The sequence below is a fragment of the Gambusia affinis genome, linkage group LG05 (genome assembly GCF_019740435.1).
Source record: "Gambusia affinis linkage group LG05, SWU_Gaff_1.0, whole genome shotgun sequence".
In the NCBI taxonomy this organism is placed as follows: Eukaryota; Metazoa; Chordata; class Actinopteri; order Cyprinodontiformes; family Poeciliidae; genus Gambusia; species Gambusia affinis.
This window is the reverse complement of record NC_057872.1, coordinates 28684291-28702246: the sequence shown is the minus strand read 5'-3', so window position 1 is coordinate 28702246 and position 17956 is coordinate 28684291. Positions and strand designations below refer to the sequence as shown.

At 38.8% G+C, this 17956-nt stretch overlaps 1 protein-coding gene and 1 long non-coding RNA gene across 5 annotated transcripts in view; one reads left to right on the top strand and one right to left on the bottom strand.

Moving 5' to 3' along the window:
- Window positions 1-16362, bottom strand: part of g6fl (g6f-like) — a 29226-nt gene extending 12864 nt beyond the window's left edge. For 2 of the 3 annotated variants that reach the window (XR_006370643.1, XM_044117016.1), the window contains exons 1-5: window positions 16156-16362; window positions 14282-14614; window positions 11513-11776; window positions 11195-11230; window positions 10594-10923 (exon numbers count right to left, since the gene is read on the bottom strand). Coding sequence is in view for 2 of the 3 variants with exons in the window: in XM_044117016.1 (XP_043972951.1) it covers window positions 10594-10923; window positions 11195-11230; window positions 11513-11776; window positions 14282-14614; window positions 16156-16237 (1045 nt within the window). In the remaining variant the exon portion in view is untranslated. The remainder of the gene's footprint in view (window positions 1-10593; window positions 10924-11194; window positions 11231-11512; window positions 11777-14281; window positions 14615-16155) is intronic. The other variant, XM_044117017.1, reaches the window with a different exon arrangement.
- Window positions 1934-12403, top strand: LOC122831086. Of its 2 annotated transcripts, none has more exons than XR_006370644.1 (5): window positions 1934-2135; window positions 10601-10685; window positions 10835-10949; window positions 11441-11582; window positions 11662-12403. It is a non-coding gene; the product is annotated as an uncharacterized LOC122831086 (long non-coding RNA). The 2 variants fall into 2 exon arrangements; XR_006370645.1 differs by lacking the exon at window positions 1934-2135 and adding an exon at window positions 2204-2348.
- Window positions 16363-17956: the final 1594 nt, after the last annotated feature.

Here is a 17956-nt window from a genome sequence, read left to right as displayed (position 1 = left end):
TCAAAATTAAAACAATGCTAGGTGGTGGTAGTATCATACTGTGAAACTGTTTCACTGCCAGTGATACTTGTGCATCGGATAAGATTTGCAAATGTTGCTTAAATGAAATAAGCAATTCTGCAAAGAGGAATGGTCAAATATCCAGCTAAAAGGTTGTAGTCGCTTAAGGGAAGCATGTGATTAATGGGTAATTTGCTGAGGGATCTATAAATAAATATCAATGGGGTTGCATGCATAATTTTCTCCATGCATAACATAGCTGCTATGTTATGCATGGAGAAATATAACTATGCGCTTTACATCAGAATCAAGGAGAACTGACCTGTATAAATCACCGAATCTGTATTTGCCATGTAATTATCAAACATACTCTGTCGAATGAGGCCAGCTTAAGGAGGTGAGATGTTTTACCATATAAAAGACTGATCTGAATAAAATTTAAACTACATCCCTCGAGATCTCTGCTGCCATTGTTCTATTGTTCCTCCAACTGCTGACAAAGACTTTCTTCATAATTTATGGCTTGCCAGTCACATTTTTAAAGGAACAATGAGATGAGAAAGAGCTTTTAGAGACAGCAGACTCTTGTTGAAAACTCACTGTGGTCTCAGCTTCCTTTGTTTCCTTGAATATTTCCACAACCGTCGTAAAGCATTGTGTTTTAAACTACAGAAGATTTCAGCATTTCTGTGACTAATGATGTGGCAACCTGCAGAAGTTCTTACTTTATGCTTCATGAGCTTGAGTTTGTAAACCGTCATCAACTTCTTCTGACACCATTATTTTATAATTTACCTACCCCTGAGGCAAAGAGTTATTATTGTTTCACAAAACTAATGTTTTCATTCTTTTATATTTATCACTCACTTTTTGGTTGACTCAAACCAACAAAACAACAAAAGTAAAACAAAAAAAAAAGATCTTGGTTTGATCTGTAAAACTTTAAATTCTTCACTAATCTCTCAGGGTGAAGTTTTGTTGAGAAGTCCTGGATGAAAATATTTGACACCAATTTACTCATCATGAAACGTTCATTCAAAAACCTTGAGCACCTTCAGCCCTTCTTCGTCCTATGATAAAAAAGATTTTCAGAATGTTTTTTGTTTGTTCAGAGATGGTGCAAAAAAGTTTTGCCCTAGGAGAGAAGTATGAATGAAGCACTGATGAATTAGAAAAAATAACTAATTTGAGGATATGTAATTAAAGAGCAAAGGAATATTTAATAACAATGGCTACAAATGGAGTGCAAAACAGAGATTTTATCTATCATCCATCCATCCATTCATTTTCTGTTCACCCTTGTCCCTAATGGGGTCGAGAGGGTTGCTGGTTCCTCTCCAGCTGCGTTCCAGGTGAGAGGCGGGTTCACCCTGGACAGGTCGCCAGTCTGTCGCAGGGCAACACAGAGCCATACAGGACACACAACCATTCACACACACACACAACCAGGGAGAATTTAGAGAGACCAATTAACCTGACAGTCATGTTTTTGAACTGTGGGAGGAAGCCGAAGAACCCGGAGGGAACCCACCATGCACAGGGGGAACATGCAAACTCCATCCGGGAATTGAACCCAGAACATTCTTGCTGGAAGGCAACAGCTCTACCAACTGTGCCACTGTGCAGCCCTTTTATCTGTTATATTATATTATATTATATTATATTATATTATATTATATTATATTATATTATATTATATTATATTATATTAATCATTCATGTCATACCTACACTTTATAAATATCATGCATTTGTACTGTGATATAAATGAAATAACTGTAAGAAAGTGGTCCAGGTATAAATACACCATATAGTGTTTATGAGATTTAAATATTTTTGGATTCTTCCCCAGTTATTCTGTACATCAATGTTGAGGAATTTGAAAAAATAAATTGTGATTGAGAAATGAGAAACATTTTGCATAAACTCACCAGCAGGGCTGAAACGATTCGTCGAGTGATTCGAGCACCTCGATTGTTAAAATTCCTCAAAGAAAATTTATCTGCCTCGAAGTTAAGTTATGTTTTATTGTTTAATGCACCGTGTTCCGGCCGGGTTATTACTTGCGTTGCACAGCGCTCCCACTTCCGCCTGAGTTGTTGTCGGGGAGGAGCGCTGCAGGTGTATTTATACAGGTGAGCGGATAGATTGAATACTGCGGGCGGCTGCGCATTAGATGATTAACGTAAGTGTAGCTTTACGGACGAACCGGAAAATTTTTTAAATATCATCCCGGTCTCAACAAACGGGTGGCGACACGGAGCTGGTAAATGTTTCTGTGTGTGATGAACGAAAGTGTGAAATCCCGTTGCTGACATAAACCCAACAGCTATAAATGTCTGGGCAAGGTGAGAGTTAATCTTTTAAATTGACTGAAGATGAATACAGAAACGAAAAGCTGAAGTATAGACATCTTTTAGTATTTGTGAGCTTGCCTCTTTATTATTACCAAGTCACTGAGTGGATAAATACAGGTGGGCAGCTGTATTTTCTTCATGTTAACTTGGAAAGTAAGCAATTATTGCTACAGGTTAATTTTCTAAACTACAGAAAAGTTATTGTTAGAGAAGCTCAAATGTGAAAAATTGGACTGATGTTGATATGCATAGTAACACTACTCTTGTGTTAGATTTACTAATGTTTTATTTTATCTTTTTTATCCAATTACCCAATTAATCATAAGAATAATCGATAGATTACTCAATTACTAAAATATTAGTTTACAACAGCCCTAGTCACCAGTAATTTGTAATATGATTCCATATATAAAATAAATATAAAATAATAGATATAAAATAAATATTCTTTATTTTATATCTGTATATTATTAGACTGGAAATTAGTTTCCACAAAGGTTGCAGAATTTATTCTTTGTTTATTTCTTCATCTAAGATACAAATTGATGGCAAGAATCATGCGAGAGAAATTGATTTAAAGTGCACAAATTACATTAAAGCATGGCTGTTTGTCTGGTAATAGAAAAGAAGAATAAAATGATGGGGGTAATGACTTGAACAGTGATGTAATTGAACAAATGCCATGAGAACAAATGATCAGACTTTATGCACTAATTGAATAATATTACTCGGTTGATGAAGCTGCTTGCAGCTGATTTTGGGTTTAATTTCTGAAGAAATGTTTGAGCAGAGATGGCTGAATGAATGTTGTTGTTTTTATAGTTAAGGAAGGAGCAGGTTGTGTAAGTTACTTATTGTTGTTACTGGTGTGCTGTGGATGATTGTTTTTAAATGTTGTGCACTGAAGCGATTGAATGAATGGATGACACGGTTCTATATGTTCTTACTTGCAATGAGAGATGTTTGATGCGTCACTTTTTCTTCTTAAAATAATTTAAAGAAACCAATTGTTGTGGACAGGCGGAGCGTGGGATCACGTGGGGTTATTAGAAATTATAGATCACCTGTTGTGCACCTGGTGGGAAATGAGTGGGTGATGGGGGAGGTTTTACTTTTGCTGACCGCCGCCGCCGCCGCGCCACCACCTTAAGCTATTATGGTGTTTTTGTCCTTGATTACTGTCGGATCCGTTTATTTTTAGCCATGCCTTTTGGACACTTTTCTGTTTTTGGATGTTGATAAAATAAAACCCTTTTTAACTGCATCCTGCCTTGGAGTGTTGATCAGCTGGCGCGTCAACAAGATTTCCCCATTCAGCCGCTCAGCGACCTTATTTGATAGTCGCCTATATTGTCAGCAAAAAGAAACTAACGACAATGGAGTCGCACAGCTGGACGTTAAAGCGAGCCCACACACCACCGCCACTATAACTACGAAAGAGGATCGTTGACAGAGAAGTAGAAGACGACAGTGGTATGTAACCTGAATGTTTGGTGCTGCGTATTGCTCTTTTAACGCAGTTTGGTTCTGCCACGAGAAGCTGTTGTTGTGACACGCCCCCCGCTATGTTTTGCTCTGAGGCTGCGACATTTTGGTGTGCGAGTGTGTGCTGTGGCTCTGCGTATGTTCAATAAAGTTTAAGGAGTCGCTGTTGCCTACAAGCTTCTTTTCTTTTGGATTAAAATGAGTAGATCGTCTGCTGTATCAGCTGTTGAGAAACCTGAAAGGGATAAAAGAGCGATCGTTCTCACTGAAAAAGCTCTCGCAAATAAAATTGAAACGATCCAAACAGAGCGGAAAAAGTGTGTAAAGAAAACGAAAGGTGTAATATCATCTCTTAAAGAGCTAATGAAAGATGATAAAAATTATTCACAAGTAAAATCATTACTGGATGAGTTAACAAACCTGTTTAAAGAGGCCATTATATTGCATGAATCTTTGCTGCCTTTAATTCCGCTTGATGAGCAAGATAAACAAAATACATGGTTTTCAAGTATCACTAAATACAACAAAGAATTTATTGAGGATGTTGAAATATGGCTTTCTGAAACAAATAAATGCTCAAGCAGATCATCCTCTGACATGTTAAGGACACAGGAAACTCCATCAGGAGAAGAAGTGGAGGTTCAAGAACAAATGGAGCCTCAGTTACCTGCTAATCTCCAGCCTGACGTTCAAGATGATGTGTTGCCATCTGACAGCGTTTCAAATCAAGGAAGCAAGTCAAGCTCTAAAATATCATCAACATCATCTGCACGTCTCAGGGCAGAAGCTGAAATGGCTGCCTTGCTCACACGTCAAAATATGCTCAAAGAAAAACATGCTATTGAAGAACAAGAGGAGCAACTTAGGAAAAGGAAAGAACAGCTTCAACTTGAAGCAGAAATAGCTGCAACTGCTGCAAAAGTAAATGTGCTGAAAACTGGATCTGCAGTGCAAAGCTCAACTTCAAGAAAATCCAATGGTATGGAATCCTATTTTAAAACAAAGGACAATATTGTTAAAACTCTTAATGCTAATACCTTTGTTCCACAGACAAAGAGAAATGCAATTAATGAAAATGCAGAGCTTCAAATAAAACCAGTGCAACAAAATGTGACAAAGAAAAGGTTTGCACCTCTTCTTGGATCTTCTCATCCTGTAAACAGAACAATATCAAATATGCCTCTGCAGCAAGCTGCTCAGTCAGCAACCAATGAAAATCTGTTATCCATTATGGAGAAACAAAATGAATTAACTTGCATGTTGGTTCATCAACAAAGTCTCTCTTTACTACCCAAAAGAGATATTCAACCTTTTGATGGCAATCCCCTTTATTTTCAGGCTTTTATGCGCTCATTTGAACAGGTCATTGAATCAAAGACTGGTGATCCTGACGATTGCCTGCATTACCTCGCACAGTACACCAGGGGGCAGCCTAATGAACTTGTCAAAAGCTGTCAACATATGTCAGATGGTGGTGGATATGTAAAAGCAAAGACTATGCTGTATGAGCATTTTGGAAATGGACATGTTATTGCATCTGCTTATTTGAATAAAGTTCATTCGTGGCCATTGATTAAATCAGAAGACGGAAAAGCTCTTCAGGCATACTATTTGTTTTTACGTGGGTGTTGTAATGCAATGGAGGACATTCATGATCTTTCTGAATTAAACACACCTGCTAATATGCTTGCTGTGATTAAAAGATTGCCATATAAATTAAGAGATAAATGGCGAACAGTAGCATGTGACATCCTCGAGAAGCAGCATCGAAGAGCAACATTTATTGACATTGTTTTCTTTATTGAGCGTCAAGTCAAAATTATTACAGATCCTGTCTTTGGAAACTTAAGTGATGCTCCATCAATAAATTCATCAGCCAAGAGCATAGATGGAGGAAAACGTTTTTCTCGTCCAAGAATTACAGGAAATAGCTTTGGCATCACTACCTCTGCTGTTGAGAGAAATAATCCGTCAGAGTCTCAAGACCATCAGACTGATGTGAAGATTTGTTTGTTTTGCAGAGGTGAACACAAACTGGAATTATGCTCTCTGCTTGAAAAGAAACCTCATAATGAGAAGATTTCATTTCTTAGGAGAAATGGCGTCTGTTTTGCCTGTGTACAGGGCACATCAGCAAAGAATGCAGACAACGCCTTTCATGTAAAATCTGTGGTTTCAGACATGCAAGCATTCTCCATATTTATAACAAGAAGAAGAATGAAGTTCAATTTGATGCTGAAGCAGTCAAATCTCTTGAAACAGTTCAGACTAGTGGTCTTACTGGGGCCGGTGAGCAGGACTGCAAGCTTGCCATTGTGCCAGTCAAGGTGAAATCAAAGAAAGGTCAACGAATATTGGAAACATATGCCTTTTTAGATCAAGGAAGTTCAGCATCCTTCTGTACAGTGGGTCTTTTGGATAAGCTGAATCTCATTGGGAGAAAAACAAAGATTCTCTTGCGCACCATGGGACAAGAGAAAGTTGTGGACAGCTTCATTGTATCTGAACTTGAAATCGCTGGATTGGACAGCGACATGTATTATGACATGCCTGACCTCTTTACTCAGCACAAAATGCCTGTAGACCTGAGTAACATCCCAAAGCAACAAGATCTGGATATCTGGCCACACATGAAGCATGTTTATTTGCCAGAGATCAAAGCACAGGTGGAGCTTTTGATTGGCATGAACATGCCCAGAGCTCTAGAACCTTTGGAGGTCATTAGGAGCGAAGGTGATGGACCTTTTGCCACTAAAACTGTGCTCGGCTGGACAGTGAATGGGCCGATTGACCGAGAATTTTGGGAAAGAACGGATGGTCTGTCAACTGTCACCATGAACAGAATTTCTGCTGTTACACTGGATAACCTATGGAAACAACAATTCAAGATGGATTTTCCTGAGAACAGCCATGAGGAGCAGATGGGGCTGTCGAAGGAAGACTCCAAGTTTTTGGAGTTGACAAGCAAGACAGTAACCTTACTTGACGGACATTACAACATTGCATTGCCTTTGAGAGACCGAGACTTAAGAATGCCTGATAACCGCATAATTGCTGAACAACGTGCTTTAAGCTTAAAGAAAAGGTTAATCAGAGATAAAGACTTCCACAAAGACTACATTGCCTTCAAGGAAGATCTTCTATCCAAAGGTTATGCAAAAAGAGTGCCAATCACAGACTTGGAGCGCAGTGATGGAAAGGTTTGGTATATCCCTCACCATGGGGTGTACCATCCTACCAAGGGAAAGATTCGGGTCGTCTTTGATTGTGCTGCGTCATTCCAAGGCATTTCTCTCAATGCACAGCTCCTGAGTGGCCCCGATTTAACAAATAGCCTGGTTGGCGTGCTGACTAGGTTCAGAAAAGAGCCTGTTGTTTTGATGTCTGACATTGAAGCCATGTTCCATCAGGTGCATGTGCCAGAGGAAGATGCTGACCTATTGAGGTTTCTGTGGTGGCCTGGTGGTGACTTTAATCAGAGCATGCAGGAGTACCGCATGGGTGTTCATTTATTTGGAGCAACATCATCTCCAAGTTGTGCTAACTACGCTCATGAAATGTGCAGAAGACAACAAAGCAGATTTCAGCCAGCAGGTGATTGATACCATTTTGTATAGTTTCTATGTGGATGACTGTCTTGTCTCAATAGACACTGAAGAGGAAGCTATATCTCTTTATTCAGACCTTAGACTCATCTGCGCCAAAGGTGGCTTCCACTTAACAAAGTGGATAAGTAATAGTCGCAGCGTCTTGGCAGCAATACCTGAGGAAGAAAGAGCCAAAGAGGTTAAAAGCCTAGATCTTGATAGTGACATCTTGCCTGTTGAACGAGTATTGGGAGTATGGTGGTGTCTACAGTCAGATGCGTTCAAGTTCTGCATATCCATCCCAAACAGACCCTTGACCCGAAGAGGGATCCTTGCCACTGTTAGCACCTTCTATGACCCCTTGGGTTTCTTAGCTCCTGTCATTTTCATAGCTAAAAGAATCCTTCAAGACCTGTGTCAGAAGGGAATAGGATGGGATGATGCTATTCCAGAAGCAGTTGCTCAAGAGTGGAAAAGCTGGCTGGAAGAATTGCAGCTGTTGGACAAACTCAGCATCAAAAGATGTTTGAAATCTACTGATTTTGGGAAAGCAATCACAGTTACACCATTTTATGGATGCGAGTGAGAAGGGGTATGGTGTTGTTACCTACCTCCTGCTGCAGAACAGTTTTTCCCAAATGCACAGTTCCTTCATAATGGGGAAGTCCAGGGTGGCACCTTTAAAACCAGTCACAATTCCCCGTATGGAGTTGACGGCGGCTGTGTTGGCAGTTCGCATGGACATACTGTGGAGAAGAGAACTAAGGCTTCTCCTAGATTCAGTGTTTTGGACAGACAGCACTTCTGTATTGAAATACCTCAATAACAAGACTTCCAGGTTCCGTGTTTTTGTGATTTAATCGAGTGTCAGAGATTCTCAGGGCTTCTGGTGTCTCCCAGTGGAGATTTGTGAATACAACAAATAACCCCGCAGACATTGCCTCCAGGGGTATGAAGGTAGAATCATTTCTACATAATACTACATGGTTATCTGGTCCTGCATTCTTACACAGGCAGAGAAAGATTGGCCTGTAAACCCAGAAGACATACAGAAAATTCCACATGAAGACCCTGAAGTCAGTGTCTGCTTTTATTGGTGTTTTCCCTGCACAAGATGATGATCATCCTTTGATGTTTTTGATTCATCGTGCTTCATTTGGACTCGTCTTCTCAGAGTGATGGATTGGATTTTGAGATTCAAAGTTTATTTCAGAAGGATGATGTTTACGCACGGAAACGATGGAAACAGGTCCAATATATATCTGATCTGTTCTGGAAGAGATGGATTAAAGAATATCTGCCTCAACTTCAACAGCGTCAAAAGTGGATGAAGATTAGCCGCAACTTCGTTCCTGGAGATGTGGTCCTTATAATGGATGACTCTGCACCTCGTGGTTCCAGGATCATGGGAAGAATCACAGAAACTGTGCCAGACAAAAATGGACTTGTACGTCAGGTCAAGATTAAGACCCCAACCAGCCACTTATGTAGACCCATTACAAAGATATGCCTTCTTCAAGAGACCTCCGAACAATGAAAACAACACATTTGACTTAACTCAACTTTTGACTTAACCTTTTGACTTGACTTTACTACAACTAGATGTACATCGCAGACTGACTATGTTTAGGCTAAGTGCTGGTAACCTCTGGCCTATAACTGACTGACTATTGGACGGACAATTTTGAGGAAAAAGGAGAAAATGACTGTTTGACTATTTGAAAATGACTTTCATGGACTTTTTGAATGTGTTGTCTCAATGTGTGTTTAATGTAGTGTATATCTTGTGTTATGGTGTTATACATGTAATTATTACTGTGTAATGATGTAATAATTAGGGGCCGGAATGTTGTGGACAGGCGGAGCGTGGGATCACGTGGGGTTATTAGAAATTATAGATCACCTGTTGTGCACCTGGTGGGAAATGAGTGGGTGATGGGGGAGGTTTTACTTTTGCTGACCGCCGCCGCCGCCGCGCCACCACCTTAAGCTATTATGGTGTTTTTGTCCTTGATTACTGTCGGATCCGTTTATTTTTAGCCATGCCTTTTGGACACTTTTCTGTTTTTGGATGTTGATAAAATAAAACCCTTTTTAACTGCATCCTGCCTTGGAGTGTTGATCAGCTGGCGCGTCAACAAGATTTCCCCATTCAGCCGCTCAGCGACCTTATTTGATAGTCGCCTATACCAATCAGACCCCAAAATGATCATGTCAGTAATATTTTAAAAAGCTTTAAATTCAACTTAGTCCTTGTTTTTATAATCCAGATGAAGTCAGAACTTTTGGAGGAATACAAATAAAGTTCTCCAGCAGATAACAAATCCCAAGTTTCCATGTCCCTGCTGATGAAAAGTGACTCCACAGCATGATACAGCCATCACCATGTTTCACCATGTTTTCAAGGTGATGTGCCGTGTCAGTTTTCCACCACACATAGTGTGTTACAGGCTCTAGATGTTTTTTCATGGGTTCCAGGCAGAGTCAAGAGTGGTACACTAAAACTGCAACTTCATCTAAATGCACTGCAGCCTTAGATTACAATGAACAGCAGGCTGAGCTTTGAATAACAAAACTATCTGTTTACCAAACATACACATGGATTTGTTTGGCATGTAGGGGACAGACTAATTGCTCCTGTTTAGCTTAGCATAGCTCAACAGTACACAACTCCATTTTTAGTGCCATTATGCTGACTCTATTTAACTTACTTATCAACGTAAAATGAAAATTATCGGGCCATTATAAACTACAAATTGCAAACAGTTGTTTAGTTGCCTCCTTTTCTCCTTTATGCAGTTGTCTGAGGTGCTTTTCTTCTTCTTATTAAACATCATATGCATCAAACTGAAGATTAGACTTTAGCCATTTGGGAAAACTCTCATGTATTTACAAGTAAACATGAATTGAGTTATACTTTTATAAAATAAAATTGAAACAATCAATAACAATAATTATTAATGACAGTTGTAAAACAACAAACAGAGCATTTCTGTCATCTACTTACATGGAGTGTGACAAAACGCGAATCTATGTATAATATGCTATGAACAAACTGATTGACAGCTCTGGTGGGCGGAGCCAGGCAGGGTGTCCAATCAGATTTCAGCCACCTCTGTGGCCACGCCCTTTGCGCAACAGTTTTCAACCGCTCTCTTCCTTACCTTTCAGAACGCTGAGTCTTGTCCTCTGGCTGAAAATGACGTCATTGAGAAAGACTTCGCAAACGTAGAGGCCTCCATCTTTCAAATCAGGCGTGAGTAGGAAGGAGAAGCTCCCAGCCTGTGGGTTGTACGGCGAACCGGCTAGCTGGAGCTTGCTGCTGTGCTTGGAGGTGAAACCCCTCCAGCGGTCGTAGTGGTACACTAGCTTAATCTTGCTGTTATTTTTGGTGTCTGGGAGAAGCCAGTGAAGCCGGACATAGTCACCCTGGCTGCTGGGACAGACCAGGAGGAAGGATTTTTGAGCCTGAGTGGCAGTGGAGATCTCATTTCCTGCAGGTAAAGGAATGGAAGCAGAGGTGAGAACATTACAGCATACAAAGACGCTGATTAGCAATTCTGAGCAAAAAGATAACAGGGAGAGAGGTTAAGACTGGGAATAAACAGAATAGCCAAAGAGTAATGAAGTGATGGGGAAAGAAAAATTCTCCAGCAATTAGGATTAAGTTTTTATATGCTGAGAGTCACCTCTGACCTTCAGCTCCACCTGATTAGCAGGCAGCTGACTCAGGACTTTCAGCCTGCTTTTGTTGGAGTTACTTACGGTGTGAAATATTGGTGAATGAGGCCACATTGCTGGCTGAGGAGAGAAGAGCAATAAAGGGAAGGAGAGGAACAAATGATGAATAATATATAAACACAGCACCTCTAATAATCACAGTAGAACAAGCTGAAATCCAGTGAAGATCTACAGGATGCTTTTGAATCCTGAAACCCTTTTATTGAAGTAAATACTTTGAAAAACTTTAGGTACAGTATTCCTAAATAAATAATGCTTCTGCACCTACAGATTCCGGGTTTGATGTTTATCTTCAATGAAAGAAACAACAATCGTATGATTTTCCTCAGTTCTTCTGCTCACCGTCAACTCTCACGTCCACACGCACAGTCAGCACGCCGCTGGAGTTACCCTGGGGGTAAACCGTACAGGTGTAAGTCCCGCCGTCGGCGTTCTGGACCTGCGGCACTTTAGTCACCGTGCCTGAGATTTGCCACTTCTCTGTCTTCAAGGGAAAGCCGCCAGGTGCCGTCCAGGTGATTTCGGAGACAGAAATGTCAGGAATGGCTCTGGCGAACAGCCGCAGGGTGCTGTACTGACGGACGGGCAGAGGGGGAAAGAAGCCAACTGGAGAGAAGGAAGGATACAGGAAGCTAACATTAGAATAAAGCATGCTAACTTTTAATCCTTCTCTTTATTTATTTGGTACCATTTACAGTAAGGCTCCCATTATAGATGGCTAATAAATAGTTTATAGATATGTTATCCATTCATCTATAAACACCTTATAAATTATTAATAACTGATTCCATATTATGCATTAATGACAAGCGAGAAGGAAACTATATGCTAATACATTTACAAATGATAATCTGAAATGTTTAGTATTAGAACTCTGTACTAAAGTTTACAGTGATGAATATCTGTGGTAGAAATCATTACATCAGAGATGTACAGAAATATTGATCGATCAGTTCTGGTTGTTTGGATGTTTTAGAAAGTCAGAGTTTCTAAAGAGCAATCAGAACTGTGTGTGTGGGTGCATGTGGGCATGTGTGTGTGATCCAATCTACTAGAGTAAAAAGCACATGAGCACCAGCACCAAAAGAAACCACATATTGATCAAGAAAAGTATTCCTGCAAGAGTATTTCCATCCTCCGCAGCTCATTGAAGTTGGGCTTAAAATATTTAGATTTCTGCATCTTAAAAGGAGGAATTTGTGGTCAAATATCTCTGAAACACTGAATCAAATTTTTTTTAAAAACTGGAATACTACAATAAATAAAACTTACAGCTATTCAGTTGTTCTCTATAATGTCTACAAGAACTTACCATCCCTTCAGGGTTTTTATATTTCTGGAAGGCTTTCACATTTTATCAAATCAGTACCACAACAACAATGGATTTTCTTAAGATTTTGTGATAGATTAAGTAGTAGTAGTTAAGCTAAGGGAAAAAAGATACAAATAAAACTCTAGAAAAGTGGGATGCATTTGTATTCAGACTTCTTTACTCTAATACTCCTAGTAAAATCTAGTTCAACCTACGGCCTTCACAGTTTGAGGCAGAGTACCGACAAACCGCACTCAGTTAAAAGTCGCACTACTTCAACATATTTTTACTCAAGTAAAACATAAAACTTTGCGTGCCCAGACACAGAAATGAATAAAAAAGTATTCTGTAACAAGGCCCCACAAATACTGAGTAACCAATCAGAAGGTTTGATTTAATATTTAAAAATGGAGCCATCAGACAGACAAAAATACAAAGTTGCGCACAAATTTTGGTATTTTAAAGTCTAAAAGAAAAAAAAACTATAATAAAACAAACTGGTAGAAGACAATTTTCACATTTATAGTAAATTGTTAGTGTGTGTCTGTGTCTCCTACAGTTTGACTACAATATGATCCATTCAATGAAGTTACTTGCAGTGAGGTGAAGGACATTTTTTATATTAATACTATTCGCATACATATAAAAACTATTGTGCAGTGAAACTTCTCTAAAAAGCGGATTTTTTTTTTCTAAAAGGCTGAAGGAGTTGATAAGAAGATGGATGGAGTAAAATGATAGTCAATCAAAAGGAGAAGACTTCTGGAAATGCATTCCAGTCGGACAAAAGCCTAAACCTGCAAAAAAAAAAAAAAAAAAAAGAGTGAGACTGAAGCTAATTTGTGTCTTTGAATGGTCAAATCAAAATTCATTTGAGAATCTGTGGTAAAACTCACTGTTCATGTGTGCTCTCCATCTCATCTGACTGATGTTAAACTGTTCTGCTTCTGAAAATAGGCAGAACTGCGGCTCTGTAGATTTACAAAAACCTGCAGGTGTAATGGCGTCAAAATGTGGTTCTTGAAAGTATTCACTCTGAGAGGCGGAACACAAAGCACGCTGCATTCTTCTGATTTTTATTTGGAAAACATTTTGGAAACTGTAATGTAATGGAACTATTTTATGTGTAAGGTTACGTTGGAGTAGAACAAGGAAGTGACGTTATACAGGTGAGCGGTAAAACCGACAACACACTGTTCAGCAGCTCGAGAATGTGTCAGTGTTATGTTCAACATTAAAGACGTTCAAACGCAATACCGGTGACATCCTTGACTCGACATAAGACTACAGAAACCATCTATCATTTTTTCTTCCTCTTCTCAACTACGTTGTGTTGGCCTTTCACAAGAAATACCTGTAAGTTTGAGGCTGCAATGGGACACAATGTGAAAAGTCCCAAATCAATACTTTTGCAACTATGTATTTACATAGAAAATTTTAGCACTTGAAGCAAATGGTGTTTGTACTTTCTTACTAATTTAAAAAAGTAAATAAGTTCTACACATATAATATTAAGCAGTTTTCTTAAAAGAGAAGACAAGATCTCGTTCTCTGACATTCTCATTCCACTAAATGATGGTTGCTTTTGAATATTTGGAAAAAGCTAGAAACGTTTTCCTAGTTGCAGACTCGTCTTTGCTTCCCTACTATGTGATTTTAAGTGTGTACGTTCATTCAAAGAAGAGTGATTTTACTTTTCCTCACGGAGCAACACCAGTATGTGTTTTTTAAAAGAGAAGACCTGTGATCTAGAAAAAAATATGCAGTTTCTATTGCTCCCAGCCGAGTTGCTTTTCTACCTGTGAGGACTGTCAAAAGGAAAATCCTCTCCTTCACTTTCCTCTCCTGTTTCTGGATGAGGCATGAGTAGAGTCCTGCGTCCGCCACTTCGGGTGAAACAACCAGCGAGAAATCCCCCGTCTTTCGAAAGTTGTCGTCAGTCAATCGCATGGATGGCTTCGAGGCACCTCCAGAAAACTTTTTCTTCTCGCTGGCTGAGAGAATCAGTTTCCATTCATCCGTGTCCACCAACTTCACCTTCCAGTTAATGGATATGTCGCCTCGGAGTTCGGCACCAGTACAGACCAAGGTGGCGGATGTGTTTTGTTCAACCATCACAACTTCATCCCACTCTGAGGAGAAGAGGGGAAAGTTTCACACAGGGAAACCCCAAACAAAACATACAATTTTGGTGTTTTATCCTCTAAACATATTCATTTTTGTCTGATTACAACAACCTTCTTTTGTATTTTGTTGAAAGATCTTTATAATGTAGCACATTATCAAGAAGTAAGGGCATTTTGTTTCTGACGTTTATATTAAAGATGTAGAAAATGTGGTTTGCATTTGTATTTCACCCCCTTTACTTTCATATTCCTAAATTAAACCTAATGCAACTCATTTGGAATAATCTGTTCATATAATTTCATGTTTTTCATACAAAATGCTCCATGAAAGGAAGGCAACACTGTATTACTCTGACATCACCACAATGGTGGAGGCAGCATCGTTGTGTGGACATGCTTTCTTCAGCAGGGACATCAATGTCAATGTTATTGTGAAGATAAATGAAAATAGAACAATATTTTAAGAAAACCTTGAGAAAGACTTGAAGCTGCAGTGGAGGTGCTTCTTCCAGCAGGACGAGAGCCAAAGTCAAAGTCCTCCCCAATAATTAATCTGCAACATGTTTTAGACATTACTCTGATTCAGGACTCCTGAATCCTCCTGAATGGTTTATTAAAAGATCTTTCCAGAGATACATGACATGCTGATGATGGATTTGATTGACCACCATTGGTAGATGATACTCAGTGTGCTAGAATGGTGCAACAATCCAGACCAAAATCGTATTGAAATATTTGTTTTGCAAACATTCTCCATCCAATTTGATGAACCTTCAACTACTTAACAATGAAGAATGGGAAAGAAATCCAGTCTCTAAATGTCCAACAAGCAATAAACCCACACAATTCTTCCAGCTGTAGCTGCAGCTGCTGGTGGATTAGAAAAGTATTAGCTTGGGGAAGCTGATTCCAAATGCACACCACACTTTTCAGATGTAATGTTGGCATAAAATTGAGAACATTAACACTGCGTTAACCTAAAATCCTTATGAGATACTTTGGAGTTTGTGTGAAATTGTCCTACAAAATCCATATTCAGGATAAAAAATGGTGCAAACTAGAAACATGCTGAAGATAAAACAAGATTTTCGCCATTAAACTTCAAAATTAATTTAAAAGGTCGCTCTCCCTTTTTCCTTTCATGTTTTGCTTGGCAATAAAATGCTGGGTGTACAAATCTTTACACCAAGAACCTTCCAATTTGTCAATTAACTTCACATTGAGTTATACAAAATTGAAATACATTAAAACATTCAAAGATTTTTGCTCTATTTCTATGATACCTTTTTCACTGTAAGCATAAGAACATTCTCACATGACGATCTGGAATTTAAACAATAAACTGGATGCAATTTCAAAAAGCCGTCCTTGATCCCTTTCTGAACTGAGTTCATATAACTCATCAAAATGTTACAACATTGACCCGCTGGCACAAAGACGTGATCTCTCCCTTCACGACATGTCCATTAGATTTAATCAGTTCTGGTAAAACTTCATTCAAGTTTAAAATATTTTTTTTAAAGTTTGAGAAATCTTCAAAAACGTACCTCTGTGTGAGCTGACTGTGTAAGAAGAATAAACTGCAAGGCAAGAAGCGAGAATAAGGCAGAAAAACCCAGACGCCATCATACATTGGAAGAAAGAAATAAGAAAAAGTCTTGGCGCAGCTGCTTTTCTCCAAAACTGCGACCTTTCTTAGTTTCCCCTGAGAACACAGAATATCTTTCAAGGTCCTGCTGTAAGACTGGGATCCCTGACTGACATGGCAGCAAGTTTACAGAGAATCTTGTGGCTCCACAGGATATGAGGCATCTAACTCTGGCATAATCAGCAGGAAAAGAGCGTCACTGCTCCTGTCGTTTGTCTTTGTGTTGGAGACTGATAAAGCAAAGTTGCTGTTATGTAAAAATACATTATGAACAGACAGATGGGCTGCATGGAATTTAGCCTTAATTAAAAGATAGTAAAAATGGAAAAACAAGAATCTGGAGGTAGATGTGGAGATAGCTGCATTTGAAGATGTGTTTTTTAGTTAGCTGCACCATGACTTTGATGTTTTTAAGCCTTAGTGATAGAGTTTACTCAAATTTGGTGGTTCATAGTCCAAATACTTTCAACTGGCTGCAGGTCAGGACCCCCAGAAGACTGTTAAAAAAGCTTAATTTTCCGTTAATCATTCATCAGCTAACTCTGAAGAACGTCTAACGTCAATCATTTCCAAAAGCAAAACAGCACCAGATCGTACTGAGATCATTTTCAGTAATAGCTACATTCTCTTAGTGTTTCATTTCTTACCTTTACTCCCCAACTCAGAATTTCTGTCATCTGATTATTAAACATCCGTCTACATGGATGACTCCTTATTGTTAGGGGAGTTTCCAATTTGTGGTTCTTTTGCCTGTTCTTGGACATCTGAACTGGTGCATTGGCTGCAAAGATGCAAAAGGCAACAACTGATGAATGCAGTTTACATTATTTTATCCAAAAGTAAAAAAAAAAAGTAAAAACTGTATCTGCAGATGGTAGTGCAATTAAAATAGTGATGTGCAGATGGCAGTGCAGTGAAAGATGGCATACAGATGGGAGTGTAATGATGACTGTCGGGAATGTATAATAATAAGTAACTGAGGTTTCTATTGGAGGCGACATCCATTAAAAATGCTTTCTGAAGAGTCTTTTATCTAAAAGCACATTTGGAACTGGAGTTAAGAGACTTGGATATGAGAGAAAACAAAAACTTTGCATATACAGCAGATTTGTTCAAAAGTTTTCACTCATCATCAGTATGAATATTGTGCTCATTTTCAGCTTTTTATGGAGCATATGAACGCTCCTTTTTCGAGGGGGAATGGTTATGACTTTAAAACTAATTCAAACAAGCCCAGATTTATATAAACAGGATTAAACACATTCATACCACCCCTGTAATATTTGTATAAATACCTTTTAGCAGGTTGTAGAGAAGCCAGAAGCTTTTGTTACTACTCAACAATGTCAAATCATAACTCTGGCTGGTTTATTGACCTTTATAGAGATGAAGTAGTCACTGATTACAGTGATAGAAGTCTGTATTGTTACTAACACGGTTTTAAATTAAAGTTGCATTTCCATATTTGATAACTTCAATGTCAAATATGAATGGTGCATAAATGTGCTTGAATGTATGATTTTGACCAGGTGTGTTTTAGAATATATTTGCAATAAATCCCAACTTGTGCACACAATTCTTGTTTTTAAGAATCTGTAAAGTTGCATGATGTAAAATCCTTTCACTTTGAAAATATGAAATAGTTCAAAATCCTCATCAAAAGCTCCAAACTGGCATGACGTTCATGCTCGTTATGCATG